Source organism: Lepisosteus oculatus, chromosome 16 (genome assembly GCF_040954835.1).
Source record: "Lepisosteus oculatus isolate fLepOcu1 chromosome 16, fLepOcu1.hap2, whole genome shotgun sequence".
NCBI classification, from domain to species: domain Eukaryota; kingdom Metazoa; phylum Chordata; class Actinopteri; order Semionotiformes; family Lepisosteidae; genus Lepisosteus; species Lepisosteus oculatus.
This window is the reverse complement of record NC_090711.1, coordinates 13013853-13032698: the sequence shown is the minus strand read 5'-3', so window position 1 is coordinate 13032698 and position 18846 is coordinate 13013853. Positions and strand designations below refer to the sequence as shown.

Sequence of the window (18846 nt, the reverse complement as noted above, 5' to 3'; positions counted from 1 at the left end):
TTGGCACCTCAGTACCTATCTGAGCTACTATCATCCTACTCCCCACCTCGTAACCTTGGCTCGTCTAATTCTTCGAATTCTGGTCTCCTATCTGTCCTCCAAGCCCATCTACACTCTATGTGCAACTGGGCCTTCTCCTGTAATGCCCTAAAGCTCTGGTACTCTATCAGAGAGTCACCTTCTCTAAACTCCTTCAAATTCGGACCTTCTTTAGAAAAGCCTTTACTGACCTGGTTCTGTTCTTTACCTCCCTGCTCCTACTGTATTCAGTAACCCCATCTACTGTCTCCTTGTGTATATCCTGTGTCCTGGACCGGGTGTACTATCTGTGTAGAGTTTGTATGTTCTCCCCACGTTTGTGTGGGTGTCCTCTGGAGGCTCCGATTTCCTTCCATGGTCCAAAAACAAACTGGTAGATTAATTAGATTCTGGGAAAGAGTTCCCTGGTGTGTGTATGTCTGGGGTTGTGTCTGTCTGCCAATCCATCCATTCCAACATGTGAATTAGCTGTGTCCTAAAACTCATTTTCTATGAAGCATATAATGTTATAAGGGATGACTGAATCCCTTATTTGCTAAATAAATCTTACGCCAAGAATTTTTGGATTCCTTATTTTTGGGCCTCAGCTAATGAAAAAGTCCTTAATTTCCCTTAGATTGTTTTTACGGCCTCTTCTGCTTCTGTAGTTTTAGTGCTATAAATAGTACTCAGATAACAATTAGGAAGCGAGTCTACATGAATGCTGTTTGGTAGCAGAAATATTTTAGCAGGGCGTACTCTCAGTAGTGAAATGTGTACACAAATTTGAACTGGCATTTAAATTACCAATGGCAAAAGGAAAGCAATCATAGAAACATTTGCACAAACAGTGGGAGTACAGAACACCACTGTCAAGCTGAAAGTGTACAGGGGTATCATGCTGGACTTTAAGCGTTCAAAACTGTTTTGCAATGATTTTAAAATAGGGTATTCTACAGGTACTTTAACAATTATTGAAAAAGCAGTGCATTGTGGAGGGTCTTTAGTTATAATTAAGAGCTAAAACGTATGCAATAATGAATATAAAAATATTAAATATCTGAAAGTGTTTTCTGCTTACTGTACCACTAACAGAAAGAAAAGGGCCAACTCTCATGATCGCTACCCCTCCTCTTAAGGGCGCTCCAGCTCATCCCCGTTCAGCCTCATTCCCCGTACCTGTTCCTTATTCTAACCACCTTTCAGTCCGCCTTAAAAGCCAGGCGCTCACGTCATTCGAGGCTCTACATTGAATCCCGTTTCATGTGAGCCCGGGTCCTGCTGCGTCTTGCTCCGTTATGATTTTAACTTTCTGTTTCTGTTCCCCCCGCCGGTTCCTGTTTTTAATCTCCTGGATGGATCGCCTGGCACTGGACTTATGCTTGTGTTTTGGATTCCCCGTTTGGACTTCCTCTTGGATTGTTCACCCCGGACTCAGTCCCCTTGGACACCTGCACACCAAGGACATGCCCCCTGTCTCCATTCCCGTCTCCTGCATGACTTTTCCCCCACTGTTTCCTCACTATTCCGGATTGTGTCGTCTGCATAGGGTTCGAAAAGAACTGTTCGTGACACCAACCACACAGGATTTAACTTCTTCATGCACTACTTCGAAATAAGATATCCTGTAGGGACATTTCATATATCACTCCCAGTGAAGGATTCTGAAAGCTTGTTTGATTAAAAATGTTGTCTCACCTCAGTTCTAAGATGAAATTTCCATTTGAGCTCTGTGTCTGCCCGCTCACATGACAGACTCAGTTCCTTGTCACACGTAATGTGGACATCATCCACCTGGTCAGACATCTGCAAAAGCAAATTAAGTTATGGCCATCGGAATGTACTCCGTTTCGTATAATACTGTTTTTTAATGGGAGGAATAATAATAACTTTTATTACGAATGAGGTTTTCCAAACCCGGCACACATGGTAATAAAGAAAACACAAAAAAGTACAAGAAATAAAAGAAAAAATAATAAGAGCATATAGGTTTATACAAAGAGAACATAGGGCAATCAGATATAGGCCCTGGTAAAAAGGTGAGTGATGAGTTTGGATTTGAAGAAGTTAGAATTGTCTCTCATAGAGTCAGAGGAAGGTAATTCCATAACACTGGAACTTGAAGTATTTAATGTGACTGAAATCTAGAAAAGATATACCCTTTCAGCATTATCCATATTTTATTCATCACACCAATAAAATAATTTAGCATTGGTCTGTGATGATTTTCTGAGTTTTTCATATGTTCACCAGGGCTGTGTCAGCAGATGTAATGAGATGTCTGTCTGTGTGGACGTATGTTCTCATTCGTCAGTGTACAAAATGTAATTTATAGAGGCAACAAGACACAGCCTTCAGCTAATCCAGTAGAAGTTTAGTGTATATCAGATAACCATTGCTTCATTTTGATCTGTGGAGATCTATTTGTTAAGTTTAGAATCCATCTTACCAAGTTACGTTTCATTTGAAGTTCTTTGAGAGTTTCTGAGCTAGTAACAGTGGTTGTATTGCATTGAAAGCTGATGGAAAAATCAACAAACGAGATCTTACCAATGCCCATGCTTGGTCAAGCTGCTGACAGACCAGGTTTAACAATGCAAGTACTGCATCATCTACTCCCCTCCGTTCTCTGCTGGCCAACTACAGGGGTCAGTGAGGTTCTCTGTGCTCTTTGAGATGTCTTGCTCTATCCACTCCAGACTTTTCTCTGGGACAGATGTCAGAGTAACTGGCCAGAAGCTGTTAAGCTCACTTGGCCTGGAAGTTTTTGCAATGGGAATAATAATACCACAGAGTGGGCCCTCAGGTACCAAGGGACCATGCCTTTGTATTTCTGTGATTCCTTCCCTTTATCTTGAAAAATACATTTTCACTCCCAAATATCAGATATGAAGTGGACACAGAAAGTAGCAAACATCCTGTTGCCCTTTGAAAAGAAGAAAAAGGTAGGTCTACCGCATGGAATTCTACCAACTGGACACGGCTGCACAGGTACAGAATCCACCACGCTTGCAATCTTTGCAAATCTTCTGAACTTGGCAAGACTGGGACTCACAATGTGCACTTCGTTGCTGCTGCTCCTGTACTCCTTCAGCAGGAGGTCCTGGTATGAGAGCAAGCCCTGCTCTTCCAAAGTTCTCCTTTTCTCTCGGGCCTCCTTGGTCCGCATAAACCACTCCTCCCTCTCCTCCACTGAGTGCGCATACACACAGCTGTCACCGTATTCACAGGTGTCGGGCCTGAGGAGGAAAAGATGGCAAGATTCTCAATCCCAGCAGGCCTTGCTCTGAAACAATTTAATCTTGTGGGAGGTTTGGTCTTTTTTTTATACCGCTCGGCACAGCTGGTGTTGTTCCACTGTGCCAGCAGTGGGACCCAGTGTTGCTTTTGGTTGAGTGGTTCAATTGCTTCATGACACGCATGTATGGCAATATGCCTTTTTAAACATAATGGATATATACATATGTACTGTACATAATGCAGAGAGGCGTATTATAAAAATAATCTCAAAAGAACCTCCTCAGTTTCTCCAGCTCCATCTCTCTCTTAGATGTTATTGAATAAATAATAATACTCAGACACATTGGAGTAAAACAAGTACTGTATATACACATCTACCTATATCGAATAAAACCAAATTAGGAGCTAGGATAAATCACCTGGGAAGAATGAACAACTCTATGGAACACAAATAATCATCTTCAAGTCCTGGGTATGTAATTTGCCACTAAGAGTAAGGGCAAAGTTTAATCTTAATGTTGGCCCAGTCTGCAGCTAATACAAACCAAAAACCGCAATCGCAACCGGTTTCCTATTGCTCACAAATAATCCTATTTGCTTGGTGCAATGCATTCCTGTGTATTACGAAAAGAGTTGAAGGCACTGATCACCACTAAGGACTAGTGTACACATAGGGCACTGCTATGTAACTCCTTTACCTGTCACAGAGCACAAACTCTTGTTTGCGCTGATGGGGTGGGGAACGGTATTTCCACTCCGTGGTGGTGTCCTCACTGATCATCTGAGTATGCTCTAGAGACGAACAGTGGTTTATGAAGCTTTCTTGTGAGGAAAAAGTCAACAGGCAAACCTTACAGTAGATCTGAACCGGCGGAGGCGCTGGGGTCGGGTCTGGGGCTATGGCCTGTCTCCTCTGGGACAGCTGGACCAGATCTTTGCGATTCAGCTGCCCAGCAATCTCTGCCTTCCACACGGCCATCTCCACCTCGCTGTGAGCATACGAGCAGCGCAGAGACCCGTGCCAACATGGCGAACCCTGGGTGATGTGCGGGCAGTACCGCAGGGTGCGGTGAGGAGGATGGTGGCGTATCTCATTATACACTTTCTTATTCCACCCTTCCACCTGGAGGTGGACCAAGAGGGGTGTCCATTTGTGGGCCGCTGGGGACGAGCAGGTGTTGTTCCACCTTTTGGGAGCAACTGTTTGGGGTTTGCTGTAGAAGCAGGTTTGGCAAAGCTCCTTGAACTCCCCCGAGAACTCAGACAGGATGCCCTCTGCCACGCTTGGTGTCGGGACGATGGCTCTTTCGATGGCGGTCATCTTCGTCTCCTTGACCAACCGCATCAGAGAGCTCTGATCAACTTGGCGCCGTTTCTGAAAGTTCCACACCGCTGCCTCCTCTTGACTTCTCGCGAAAGTACAGCGGTTCTTGTGGTGCCTGCAGCCTGATCCCTCCACGAAATAGCGGCACACTTCATACTTGCTTGGATTCACGAAATGAGGTCGGCGGGACACTGGTCTCCACCACCCGGAACCTTTCCGTCTGACCAGAAGCACATCCCCATTGCACTGATGGTGCACTTTATTGAAGGAGTAAGTGATTTCATTTTCCCTCTTGGCACACAGGGAACAAGCTGCTTGCAAGTCGTAGGTCTGTAAAAGCTCATTGAGGAGGGAGCCACCTGGATGTGCGGGCATTGTTGCTTGTGTAGCGATCTATAGCTCTACACCATTACATGTAAAAGCAATAGGCACCATGAGAGGTAGCAATATAAACAGGAGGCCCTTGGTTTTTGGTGGTTGCAGCATATTCCCTGAACTGGTGAATCAGCTGATTCTAAGAAAAAAAGACACAAAACTATTATTATTTATAGTTGCCTTCATTATTCTAGTTGTTACAATGGTTGTAGAAAGTGATTCCCGGAGCCTAAAAACAGTGAGAAAAGGACGAGGTACAATATTTACTATGCTGTAAATGGCATGAAAGACAATGATCAATCTGACAGACGGGTCTATTTAACTAGGAGAGATGCAATTTTAATTAGAACAAAAACAACATTTTTACAGGTTTCTTCAAACATTTGTCAAAATGATTTCTGTTCAATGCCTGTGTCAGATGTTGTACTTCATTTATAACTTGCTATATCACAATTCTCTAATAAGCACACAAGATAGTTTCAGCGAGTTCTGTTGACATCACATTTCAGATGCTCCATTGTTGTAAAGAAATTAAACTCTTGCAACAGTTACCAAATATGATGTCATACCTATTTTATATTATCTAAAAAACAGCTCTGTAATAGTTCCTTGGAGACTGCTAGTTAAGATAGCTGGTAGGTCCAAAGAGCACTTCTGAACCTCACTCAATTGCATTTGCCAAAAATACAAAAGAACACTTTTACAAGCTAAATCAAGCTTATCTCAGGTTCACAGCCTGTTTCATGTTTTGTTAATGACTGGATAGTGTAAAGGCATCTCACCACTTTCTGGAACGTGAAACCTGTTTTAATTGATTTCTCATGCAATCTAACAAATTCAGGGGCTCTTCAAGATAGGGCACTGAATTCTGGAATACTACTGCAGCTTGTGCTTTAGCATAAAAATATATAAATGCAGGCTGAACAACAAAATGTAGTAAAAAAAAAAGTATCAAGAGAGCTGTGAGAAGACAAATAGTGGCTCCACAAAAAGCACTGACAAGTGTCTTGCACAGACGCACTTGCCCAGTTCTATTTGGGGGGAGTCTGCTCTATAATTTCTCATTGCCCCCTGTGGCGTTACGCGGGGGCGTGTTCAGTGTGGAGGCGGAGCCCTGGATGAAGGGCGACGCGTTGCCTTTGTAGCCACAGCTGTTCTGGTGCTCTTTAAAAGCACACTGGACAGCGCCAGAAGGGGGGGAATATTTACCGTCAGTTCTGGAGGGGATTGTACTAGCGCTTAGCGGTTTCTTTTTCCGAGGCTGGAGCCCGTTAAATAGGGTAAGCATAGGCTGAATGTCGCGTACTTTTCTTTTTTGCACTTTTTTTTATTTCCGATTATTGTTAATCTCATACGGGTCCTTCCGTCCCTCAGTTGGAGCCGTTGACTTTTTTTTAGCGGTGCTCGCCGCGGCTCCGCCCACTCCCACGATACCACGCCCCCTTTGCTGTGGTGGGCGTTCTGGCTGTGAGCCGAGAATAATTCGACTCTAACAGATCTTGGTTTGAACAAAACCTAGAAAGCAAGGAGATACTCTACAGCTTGGGTAGGGAAAACCCGCTTTAGATTTGTTATAGATCAGTGTTATCAGTTGTAATAATAATTAATAATTGCTTACACTTACATAGCGCTTTTCTGGACACTCCACTCAAAGCGCTTTACAGGTAATGGGGATCCCCTCCAACACCACCACCACCAATGTGTGAGATTTAGCTAATATTTAATTTAAAAATGACAACTGTTTGACATTTAACACCCAAATTAAATTGGGTGTAACTTAGCTAACTACCTGTCTACATTGAGTTTTCTCTCTCTGACTTTTTTCCTGTCACACCCATACTCAGCCATGCAAACACACTTGGGCTATAAATGCAAATTAAAAGAAATAAGATCACAGCACATGATCTTGCCTGTTGACATTTAAGGAGTGTGGTGAAGAGCAGCACTTAGTATTACTCAGGTGCCCACACGCCCAGGAATTTAAATGAAAATATGGTTCATAATAAAAGGACAGTGCAGGATTCAAAGCACAAGCTACTAGTGCTAGTGTTACCAAAATGGAAACTTCAAACTTTTACGCCAAAGCCAGGCATCTGTTTTATTTTCTTAAGCCAGTAAGGAATATACTGTAGCTTGTTATGCTTCTAGGTTTTGTAAATGAGGATGGCATCTTGTAAGAACATTGACCAAAGTAAAAGCAGTTGGTCCTTTTGTGCTTTTCTCCTTTACTATTCATGTTTATTTCGGCAGAGTTGGCCAAACCACTTTACTTCAACATTTTCACTGGCCATATTTCCACAGTGAATGTAGAGAATCTGTTTGTGCATGTTGGGATGATTTAGGACATAAGAGAGGATGGCTGAGAAACGAAGACACCCAATCTCAGTTCAGGCTACATGCAGCGTGTTACACCCATACAGTGTGTTCTGTGACATTGGTGTGGGTGATTTCTGGCCAGCAGCTGTTTAAACAGCCTGAATGAAAAGGGGAAATTGTCTAAATGCATTCTGCAAGCATGACAGAAACACAGCACAGTCATAATTATGGTGTAAACATATGATCGTTTAACATTCCTAAGTCCCGAGCTGTCATTTAGGCCCTAGGATCTGGCGCGCTGAGTGACGGCCATTAATAGGCAAGCTGCTCTTTCTGATACCAAAACTGTTTGCACCAGAATGCTGCCTGTAAGACGCCCTTGTTGAGCTCCCCTTTTGGGAGCGTGGCAAGTCAAGGCACAGTCTGCACCACTAGACCGCCCTACAGCCCACAGTTGACAGAATGAGCACCAGCCATGAAATGATCATGAAGGGACTGTGGCGATGGAGATGGATACTGTGGACTCTACCCTGACTTCTCCTGCCATATCAATGGGAGTTTCCTCACCACACCTTGCAGGTTGGTAGGACAGATCAATACCCACTTAGTGCAAAACATGCAGAAAACATCCAACCCAGACAAGCTGGACATACAGTAAACACATTTAGCCATCCCCCTCGGACCACACCTACACCATCACCATCTACCTCTTTATGATTTCTTATCTATTGCACATCTCCAGTCATTGTTTACACGTCTGTATTGTTTACATTCAAACTGTCTACATGTTTACTTGCACATTGTCTATTGTTTGTACATTGTCTTGATGCACTGTTTGCACTTTGTCTTGTTTTTTACACTTGTTTTACAATCGAGAGACTTTCTGTAAGTAAGAATTCCATTGTACTAGTTCCTGTTACATATGGCAATAAAGTTCAAGTTCAAGTTCAAGTTCTTGTATTTGAATTACTACAGTGGATTGCTTTACAGAGGCTGGGCTTTGGAAACCTGAAGCACTATCGCCCAAATCAGACATAACATGGTATTACGGAGGCTTGTTTATTCTTTGCTCCAGGTGTTTTGTTTTGTGCGCTGGAGGGAATACAACTCTGGTTTCACTTCCTACGAAGTATCCATTGGTTTTTGCTTTATAAAGAGAAAAACAAAAGGGATTAACTTGAGTTTCAAACCGCAAAAGCAGTTTCCAAGCAACCAGATCCTTGCTTTCCTCCTGAGAGAGAAGATAAGATACTCTACAGTACATTGGCATATACAGACAGGTTCTTCGGTCTAGGACACAGGAAATTGAGCAATTTCATCCAAGCACATGAAATCCTAAACATTTTCTGAAAGGGAGTTAAGCTAAATAGGAAATGCATATTTACATAAAGGTTTGTGGGCTTTCTAGCTAGGCTATTTAGGCCCAAACGCAGCTCTTTCAAGACTTGGCATAATGAAATTTCAAATTCACTTACAGTGCTCAACTTCCAAATGAGAAATATGGGGCCTCCTCACACTTGAACTATCAGTTCACTTCGGTTGCCATTTTTCAAAGCACTAAATCATTAGATTTTTAAATTAGGACATCCAAACGCATATAATCTCACAAATTGAGAGGGGTGTTTCTTTTCTAAATATGCCAATTAGCCGAATATTACATGAGTGTTTTCACTTCAGTAAGTCTTGCACCTGTTTGTTCTTGTTAACATAATTATCCCCATGAAATTGTATGACGTTTTGGAGTCAAGGAGGTATGATGGGCATGCTCTTTGCTTGTGCAAAACACACTTGGGGTTCTAGGTCTGGAATAATCCACTTGCTTTGAAACCAATGCTTGTTCACCATTGTTAGACATACTGTACTGAAGATAACTGAGTTTTGAAAAGGGCAAATAAAATTCATTACACAGATTGTAGCATCATGGTTAGCCATGCTTATTATTTTGTTCATTCATTCCAAAATGTATTTTACAGCTAGGCCACATGTTCATCATCAAAGGAGTTACACCTGTACATACTGCATCCCTCAGATTTAATGGGAGTGTTTTGCTGAATACAATTTTAGAAGAGATACAAACAACTGGTCTTTATTTTGACTTTCAGTACTGACTACAGGTTAATTCTCCAATAAGCCACTTTTTGTCTTATTTGTCTAACAGGTCGGTGTTTTTTCTGTATTTTGCAGAAGGGGTAAAATAACAGAACTTTGCCACACTAGCCTAAACACAGGCCTTCATAAAAAAAGAAAGAAAAGATGAAAATGATTTCATTGAGCTGCCTAAGAGCATTTAATGTTGGGGAAACTGACAAAGGGGCCTTTCTTGAAAGCAGCTCAAGCATGCAAAAACAGGACATGATACTGTATAAGTATGCAAAAACGGGACCTGATGCTGTATTTTTTTGTCAAGGATACTTCAGTGTTTATCAAACACTTTTGTACATTGCAAGGAGCTATGTGAGATGTTTAACAGTGAATAAACGCATTTAAAATGTATGAAACCAATACTTATGCCTGCATCTCTGCAAAGACACACAGAAAAGATACAAACAACTGTGCCCCTGGCACCGAACATGAGTTAATCACCAGCTGGCTTATGCAATGATGGGATTTCCTTGGGTGAGAGTAGACATCGTTATCAGTTCTACAGTCACGGGCATGCCTGTTTTCAGTGCTCCATGTTTTAAAGCTTAATTGTGATCCCTGGTGAAAGAAATGGAAACAGTGGCAGTACAGATCAATTAAGTGACCAATTGATTCAAATTCATTAAGACTCGAGGGTGGAATGATCGCAGAAGACATGGCTGACCCCCCAGGACCAGAGGTGCATATCAGTGACCTGCTAAATCATTCAAGAGCTAAACTATGTTGAATTTACAGCGGGTTCGTTAAAACTGGGCTGAATTCTGAGCATGACACATGTTCCAGGCTCTCAATATAAATATTCTAATGGCATATTATTAGGACTACAGGGTGTTCCCATTAACATCCACCCATTCAATGTTACTTTGCACTGACTTTATTCCTAAATGGAGGTACACCCCACATAGCAATGCTGACACTCCCCTATGTCCTTAACAGAGTTCCTGCCCAGAATGCAGGCAAGTAAGTTTGAGTTTTGCGTCACACGCCACCATCTTAGCCACGTCACAATGATACCCAGCCTCCCGAGAGACGCTTCTGGGTCCTCTTACTTCCTGGGGTGCGTTTGTGTTCTTTATCCCCATTGTCTACGTGTCCATTTCGAAATACCTTGCAGTTCTTAAAATCACGAGTGGAAAGAGAAGTGCAAGTGATAGGGGCACTGCTCTTGCTTAAAGCAAGGAAAAGCATCTTAGAAGTGGTATTGATATAAAACTGGCTATCATAAAGAGAAATTGAAAAGGTGAGCATGCAGTTAATGTCTGCATTATTGTTTTAAATGTCAAGTTCCTTTCTTATGTTTCATAATTAATATGGATGTGTCAATGATAACATATACATAGTGCTAAAATACCTTTATTAACGTCTCTGTGCTGTTCAAGGGGTAAGGGACAATTCTTATAAAAACAATTTCATATTTACAGTAACTTAAGTGATGGTTTCAATGGATTAATGCACTTTACTGAATGTACTATAATTCAAACAAACTGTATTATTGACAACACAGTACATGTTTAAGTTCAAGAACAAATCCTTGCTATATTTCTATTATACATTATGTGAAAATCATCCCCTGTAAGGGTGCCATTTGCATAAATTATATCTTTATGGTTCCTGACCCCTCTTAATTACTCTACTATCTTATGGGAGAATATTTCCTGATCCGTGTTGTTTCATTTAGTGTTGCAATATTCTGCCTTCTAACTCTGGTATTAATGTTAATAATGCATTATAAGAGAGTTTTACCCCCTTCATTAGAAAAGGACATTTGTGGCATACCCTGCACTATATTGCAGTTTTTCCCTCCCTCTGAGAGTTTGTTATATTCTATATACTGTATACCTCAGCTACCAACAATGTTACTGAGCAATTTAAAAAAACAAAATAATTTTGCAACAGTTCCATTTGTCAAGCTGCGGCTCCATTTAATTCCCAAAGTTGCTCTTTGTGCTCCTGAGCTTAAGAATGGGATATTTCCAAGGTTCTCTTTTAATCCTCACCTTTTCCCTAATATTGTATTGGATATTGATCCAATGTTATTGTTCTAAAATCTGTTTTGTCTTCCACAAAGCTGGGAAAAGCACAGTATCATACAGACCCAGACAATCTCCAAAAACACAGACATGACCAATATCTCTGTGTTTCAAGTGGACTTAGTCAAGAAAACGTACTAGAAATGTTGTTGCATTGTATTGGGAGTATCAACATGCTTAAATTTCACCTCCCACCATACCTTATTCTTGAAGGTAAGAATGGGCATTTTTTGAGACTTCATTCAGCTGTACCTTTTCTTGTCATGGGCGACAGTCAAACGTCCAGCTGGCCAAGCAATTTCACTAATATTTAAGACTGACTGCATCATTTTCATGAGACTGTTAAGCCAGCCTTCTGAGAGTAGAGAAGGTAAGATAGAAGAGAGAGAAATTGGAGGAGATTCAGAACCATAGACTATCATCTCCTTTACAGACCAGAGTACAGAACGTACAGGTCATCTGAGCACTGAAGAGACCAACACCAGGATTTATGTAAGGGACTGTTGACTTACTGTATATATTGACTTAATGATGCATATTACAAAGGATCCCACTTTTTAAGCATTCATTTAAAGGAATAATTGAATCCTGAAAAGAACTTTTAAGGAATAAGTTCCCTCTTTTCCCTGTACAATACTTGTCCATCCAGTAAAATGTTTCTATTGCTTTCTGCAGACGAAATATCCCTGAAACTCCAATGTTTGTTAATATTATTGCATGCCTGCAATTATGTAAATGTTTGTCTTGCAGCTACACTGTGCCAGAGAAGAGTGGAAACGCACAGCTGAAAATATTCAGCTCATTTTTCCTGACAATACGGTGTGTGTGGTTATTCTTTTGCAGTAATTATTTTTATATTTTGCTTTCAAAGGAAGCTGGTATCAGGACTTGATCTTTCTTATTTATAATTTTAACCTCTTTAAGTTCAATTATTCACACACCCTTACTTTCTACCAGTATAATGACCCACATTTGTGCTTATTATTTTTGTTCTTATATTCTACCTCTTCTGTGTACAGCTGTATGGAAGAAGGCTCTACAGCCTAAACATTGTGCTTCTCTTCTCTTTTCAGCATGGAATAAACCTTTACTTGTTCCTTTGCAGCCTATGCATGCTGAGGCAGCTACCTACTTGAACTACATACTACAGCAGAACTACAGCCAACAGCCATATCACCCTGCAACTCACAACTGGCAGCCCACTGAAGCTCCGCAGGTGTGAGCCTGGTCAGTACCTGGATGGGAGACCTCCTGGGAAAAACTAAGGTTGCTGCTGGAAGAGGTGTTAGTGGGGCCAGGAGGGGCGCTCACCCTGTGGTCCATGTGGGTCCTAACACCCCTAGTATAGTGAGGGGGACACTATGCTGTAAACAGGTGCCGTCCTTTGGATGAGACGTAAAACTGAGCTCCTGACTCTCTGTGGTCATTAAAAATCCCAGGGTGTTTCTCGAAAAGAGTAGGGGTGTAACCCCGGCGTCCTGGCCAAATTTCCCATTGGCCCTTACCACTCATAATAATCCTAATAATCCCTATCTTTGAATTGGCTTCATAACTCTGCTCTCCTCCCCACTAATAGCTGATGTGTGGTGAGCGTTCTGGTGCACTATGGCTGCCGTCTCATCATCCAGGTGGATGCTGCACATTGGTGGTGGTGGAGGGGATCCCCATTACCTGTAAAGCTGGGGATGGGGACTAAAGCGCTTTGAGTGGAGTGTCCAGAAAAAGCGCTATATAAGTGTAAGCAATTATTATTATTTCATAAAGTATTATTATAATATTACAGTACTGTACATAACACAACAGTGGCGATTTCTCAAAATCTGAATTGATTATTTGATCAGCCACAAAACGCAAGGTGTTAAAGTAGTCAGTGGATTTTATATTAGTGGAAAAAGTGCTGCACTACTTAGTTTGAAAAGGCTTTCTTGTGCTGAAGCAGCACCTCGAACTTCACTTTCTATAAAGTCAATGCAAAAATAGATGCTCTGGCCCTTTCACCTGGATGGTAAAAACAGGGGTCCGAAGTCATTAAGAGTTCCTGTCTATCACTGCAGTCATCAGGACAGCTTGGTCTCCAAAAGTTTAAAACACATTTCTTTATTACCCGCCCTCAACACGTTTTTGGTACAGTTAAAAGCGTACACAGACACACTGTGACACACTGTACATTAGACACACTGGTACCAAACTGAAGAGTAGGTTTTCTTTGTTTATTTAAAGCGTTTATTGTAGCTGAGAGGTAGCCCACATGATAATCTATCTTGCAGTAATGAAAACTATTACAGTGTGTCTCATTATTTACAGCGCTCACTCCTCAAAGGCATTGGCTATTCACACAACGGACTATTTCTGTTCCTCTCGTTCAGCTGTAACGTGTTTTAGACCCACCGATGTCTTTTGAACAACATTGGTTTACAAAATAGCAACGCAGAAGTGAAACAGACCCTCACTAAAAAATTGACCGAAATCCGTACTTACATCAGTGCAGTCATTTCATCTCGGCACCGGGATCAATAATGTAGGAAAGTTTTGATTATTTCATCCACACACGTACCGTTTCACGTCACGTGAAAACAAAAGAATAGAAAGTGGGAGATTATACCATGTTTTATTCCTATAATATCAAGATCATACTTTTCTCCGTTTTAATTATGTGTATTCAAAATTTTTAGCCTGTTATCGTATTACAATAACAAGGAAGGATGTGCCAATATTTATAGTAGTCTTGCGAATCATGAGATCTGGGCACCTCCTTTTTTCAGTATCCAGTATCGGTTTACTGCGTTAGTCTTCCCTTCAGTTTCGTTTCTGTCTCTTCACGTCCTCGCAGAGAAGCGGCACTGTCCTACTAATCCTCTGCCTCCGGTGGTCGCTGTGGTGCTTTATGACGTTTTTGTCACCAAATTGTTCGTTTTGCTCAGAGTTGCGAACGAGGATGTTGCTCGTCAGATTTAAATTCACCCTTCCAGAGTGAGAATATATATAGTTCTAGTTATTAGTTCAATTAACCTTTGTTTCACCAGACTTCTTAAACTGGTTTTAATTAAACCTGCACCCTGTACTCTGTACATTACTTGTAGTACTAGGCTTTGTGATACCACAAGCAGAACCTGGGTTCAGTTCCGGACATGGGATGCTGTCTGTTTGGAGTTTGTATGTTCACCCTGTGTTCAGTCCAAAAACATGCTGGTTGGTTAATTGGCTTCTGAGAAAATCGGTTCTGGAGTGAGTATGTGTCTGCCCTGTTTTGGAATGGTATCCCATCCAGGGTGAATCCTTCCTTGCACCTGTTGCTTGCCAGGACAGGCTCGGGCTCCCTGTGACCCTGAATTGGAAGAAGTGGTTAGAAAATGGATGAATGGACAGGTGCAGTTAATGGCAGTGTCATTCAACCATCCGACAGGAGAAAATGAACGAAATGTATAGTATTGTAATGTAATACAATACTCTGTATGTAATGTATAGTACAATATTGTTACCACCTTGTAGCTTGATCTCTTTAAACTGTTGGTTGAAGCACAGCACAGCAACCAGGGAGAACCCAGCTGGGTGATGTGCTGCAGCCATTAACTCTCAGTTACCCCACTGGTAACAGAGCAGATCTGTGATAAAAGCGATGTGATAAATCGCTTCACTGCTTTAGTTTTAAGTCTAGTTTTAGGACACTAGAGTTGAAACTCCTTCTGGTATAAAATTGCTCTCCAGGATCTTGGCTTTCAAGTTTTATCTGAAGGATCAAACTCCCTGCTGCACATTCCCAACTCTTCATTGGTAGTTACCTCCTATATATAAATCCAAGGAATAATTTAAAGATACTTCATATATTCTATCAGTCGGTGGTAGCGAGCGCCATTTTCTACGCAGTGGTATGCTGGGGCCCTGGGATTAGAGCAGTGGATTCTAAAAGGCTGAACAAGCTCATCAGGAGAGCAAGCTCTGTCATTGGGTCTGACCTGGACCCCTTGGAGGTAGTGGTTGAGAGGAGAATGGTGTCCAAACTAGAGGCCATCATGGACAACATCTCCCATCACCTCTATGACAGGCTTGCAGAAATGAAGAGCACGTTCAGCAATAGACTGATTCATCCACGGTGCGACAGGGAGCGCTACAGGAGGTCATTCTTGCCTTCTGCCATAAGACTGTACAACACATCCACCTTGCATCTGGGCAGAGGCAACATTGACAGTGACCTGTTTCTGGACTGAAAGCATCTACACATCTACTGCTACATCTGTTCTCTTTCTTTCTTTTCCCGTTTACAACTGTTTTTTGTGCAATATATGCCAGGGACCTGTGCAATACATTTATATCTATATTTATATCTATATCTATATTTACATCTATATTGATATTCATATGTGTGATACGATTTTTCTGCATACTGTTCTGTTCTAGTTTGTTCTTTGTGTGTCCGGACTGTGAGTAACTCTTTTAGTGCACCCCTCACTGTACTGATTGTATTGTATGTATTGTACTATTATTATTATTATTATTATTATTATTATTATTATTATTATTATTATTATTATTATTATTGTATCATTCGTTACACTGTGGCTGTGTTGTCTGTGTTAAGCTGCTGTTGCACTGCAATTTCCCTCACTGGATCAATAAAGTATCTAAAACATAACTTCGAAAGCACTCCTTTTCCTCTTCTGATTACTGCATTTCTTGCAAAGATGAAACAGATGACCCCTAACAGACTATAATGAATACTTATAAAGCTTTTGTCTGCCTCATGGCTATGAGTTGGAGCTGACTGTTACAGGGTTCTCATATGAGGATCTGGAAGTAGCAGGTATGTGTAGAGTCACACAGCCTCATTCCAATTCAGTCCAGTTCAATACCGATACAAAAAGAAGGTTAAACCACTTTATATATATCTTCTATAGATGAGGGTGACAAATGCCCAATTAGAATTCTAAAACAACAGTGCAGTGCAGAAAACAAAACTGATAAAAATGTATATACATATTATATCCAGCAATGCTGGATAAACAAGAGAGTTTAAAAACTCGTCAACATGACATACGTCAAGTGATGATACCACGGCTTGTGTGGACCTGCCAAAATACTTCTGATGTGCCATTCTGGTGGAATGCTTTTCCTGCCTGAATTTAGATTGTGGTTTTGGGCTAGAAAAACCAGTTAAGTAGATGGTTCACCAGTTCAGAATGTTTAAGAAAGGAATATTTCCTGCTGTAGAACTAGTATTCCCTGGCCTTGTTCCATATACAATGTGAATAAATTAGTTTTACGCCTTTTGTTTCAGAAGAATTCTTAGAAAATCATCTCGGATGGGGAGACATGCAGAAGAACTGCACCCTGAATTACTACCAACCAAGGCAGATAAAAACAGTTGAGGGGATGGGGAGGGGATTACAATGTGGTAATTATTTAAATTCTTTAAATGCACGTTTTTGTTTTGACAGCTGGCCTTTCATCAATTTCCCAATCAGTGTCTCCTTCAGGCAGGGTGGTTAGCATTGCTGCCTCGCAGCGCTGGGGACCTGGGATGCTGTCTGGGTGGAGTTCACATGTTCTCCATCTGTTTCTGTGGGCATCCTACCACAGTCCAAAAACATAGTGGTAGGGTAAATGGCTTCTGGGAAAACTGGCCCTGGTGTGAGTATGCATGTGCGTGCTTGTTTGTGTCAGTCTGCCCTGTGATGGACTAGCGTCCCATTCCAATTCCATGTATCCCGTCTTGTGTCCGTTGCTTGCAGGGATAGCGTCTTGCAACCCTGAATTGGAAAAAGTGGATTAAAATGGATGGATGTTTCCTTTTGGAAACATTTACAGTAGTTACTTTCTGTTTCACAATGACTCCACACACCCACTCCATTCTCAATTTAAAATACTCCCATAAGGAAGACGGTATAGGGTACCAAGGTCCAATAAAAACATTTATAAGAAGTCCTTTGTCCACCTCTGCAATAAAACTACTCAATGAAGGTCTGTAAACTCCCTCCTCTACCCATTTATTTATTCACCTATTTTTGTATCAGATACTGTTGTTGTGATTTCTTGTGATTTTGTGACTCTTATGTGTGTGTGTGTGTCTGTGTGTGTGTGTGTATGTGTGTGTGTGTGTGTTTTGTACTTCTGTGGGAGAAGCCAAAGACCAATTTCCACAGCAGTGGACAATAAAGTGTCTATCACCTGCAAAGTAAGAAAAGTAGCTGCACCCAAGCTGGTATTTATGAAACTAGAGAGTGACATTTTTTTTCAATTAGACATAGCAGTACGAATACTTATTGTGACACAACTCAGGGTGGGGGGCCGTAATAGCATTTTAAAAACTGGCAGGCCCAAGAAATAGGACATCAGAGCACCGGGGAGAACATTATTCTGGAATGAGGTGTGTTGCTGCCTCACCCCTCTGGGACTCCACAGAGCTTTGTTGTAAATCAGAGTTGTTAGGCGGCAATTCTAAATAATGAATAATTCTTCTATGGAAATAGTGTGGTTATAAGTCGTCCTGTAGCTGAAGTACCCTATGAATAGTTTGGGTCCTCCTAGAATATTTTAAATATTTCAAAATGATTCAGAGAACCTTGGTCTAAACTGAGAACATTCAAACATATATGATACCATGTTTCTCACCTTTGGCAGTCAAATAGGAAAACAAATAAAGTACATCAAGTTTGGATTTTAATTCAAAATGATGATGATCTGCACTATGGACGACGGTCCATGGCTAAACAAAACAAAGATAATCCTTTTGTACTGACTGAACAGAATTCGTAGGTAAATTTTAATGAAAAGGCCCGTTCGTAAGGTCTGTTTTCTGAGAGTGGTCAGTTAGAAAGTAGAGTCAGAATTGCTTAAATTGGTTTATGACCATCTTTTTTAATAAATATACTAGCCTACAGGGAGGTCAGTCTCCTTACAATGTGGTGTGAAGACAACAACCTCACCCTCAACATCAGCAAAACCAAGGAGCTGATCGTTGATTTCAGGAAACTGCAAAACGGACATGGCCCTCTTCACATCAACGGGACTGAAGTGGAAAGGGTCAGTAACTTCAAATTCCTTGGCGTCCATATCACCGAGGACCTCACATGGTCTCTCAACGCCACCTGTCTGATCAGGAAAGCGCAACAGCACCTGTACTTCCCAAGACGGTTGAAGAAGGCTAAGATATGTCCCCAGATCCTCACTAACGTTTACAGATGCACTACAGAAAGCACACTGACAGACTGCATCACAGTGTGGTATGGCAACTGCAGTACTGCTGACTGCAAAGCCCTACAGCGGGTGGTGAAAACTACCCAGTCCATCTATACAGGACATTTATGACATTTTTGACAGGTTGCCCTCCCATCTTTACAGGACATTTATGACAGATGGTGCTTGAGGAAAGCTCTAAGCATAATCAAAGACCCCACACACCCCAGC

At 41.4% G+C, this 18846-nt stretch overlaps 1 protein-coding gene across 3 annotated transcripts in view; it reads right to left on the bottom strand.

Annotated features, from left to right (window-relative positions):
* Positions 1–14259, bottom strand: part of LOC102689288 (3'-5' exoribonuclease HELZ2-like) — a 39134-nt gene extending 24875 nt beyond the window's left edge. For 2 of the 3 annotated variants that reach the window (XR_011181701.1, XM_006639459.3), the window contains exons 1-4: positions 13924–14259; positions 3957–5096; positions 3074–3257; positions 1717–1824 (exon numbers count right to left, since the gene is read on the bottom strand). Coding sequence is in view for 1 of the 3 variants with exons in the window: in XM_006639459.3 (XP_006639522.2) it covers positions 1717–1824; positions 3074–3257; positions 3957–4957 (1293 nt within the window). In the remaining 2 variants the exon portion in view is untranslated. Of the gene's footprint in view, positions 1–230; positions 505–1716; positions 1825–3073; positions 3258–3956; positions 5097–13923 lie in introns of those variants that run through there. The other variant, XM_015364634.2, reaches the window with a different exon arrangement.
* Positions 14260–18846: the final 4587 nt, after the last annotated feature.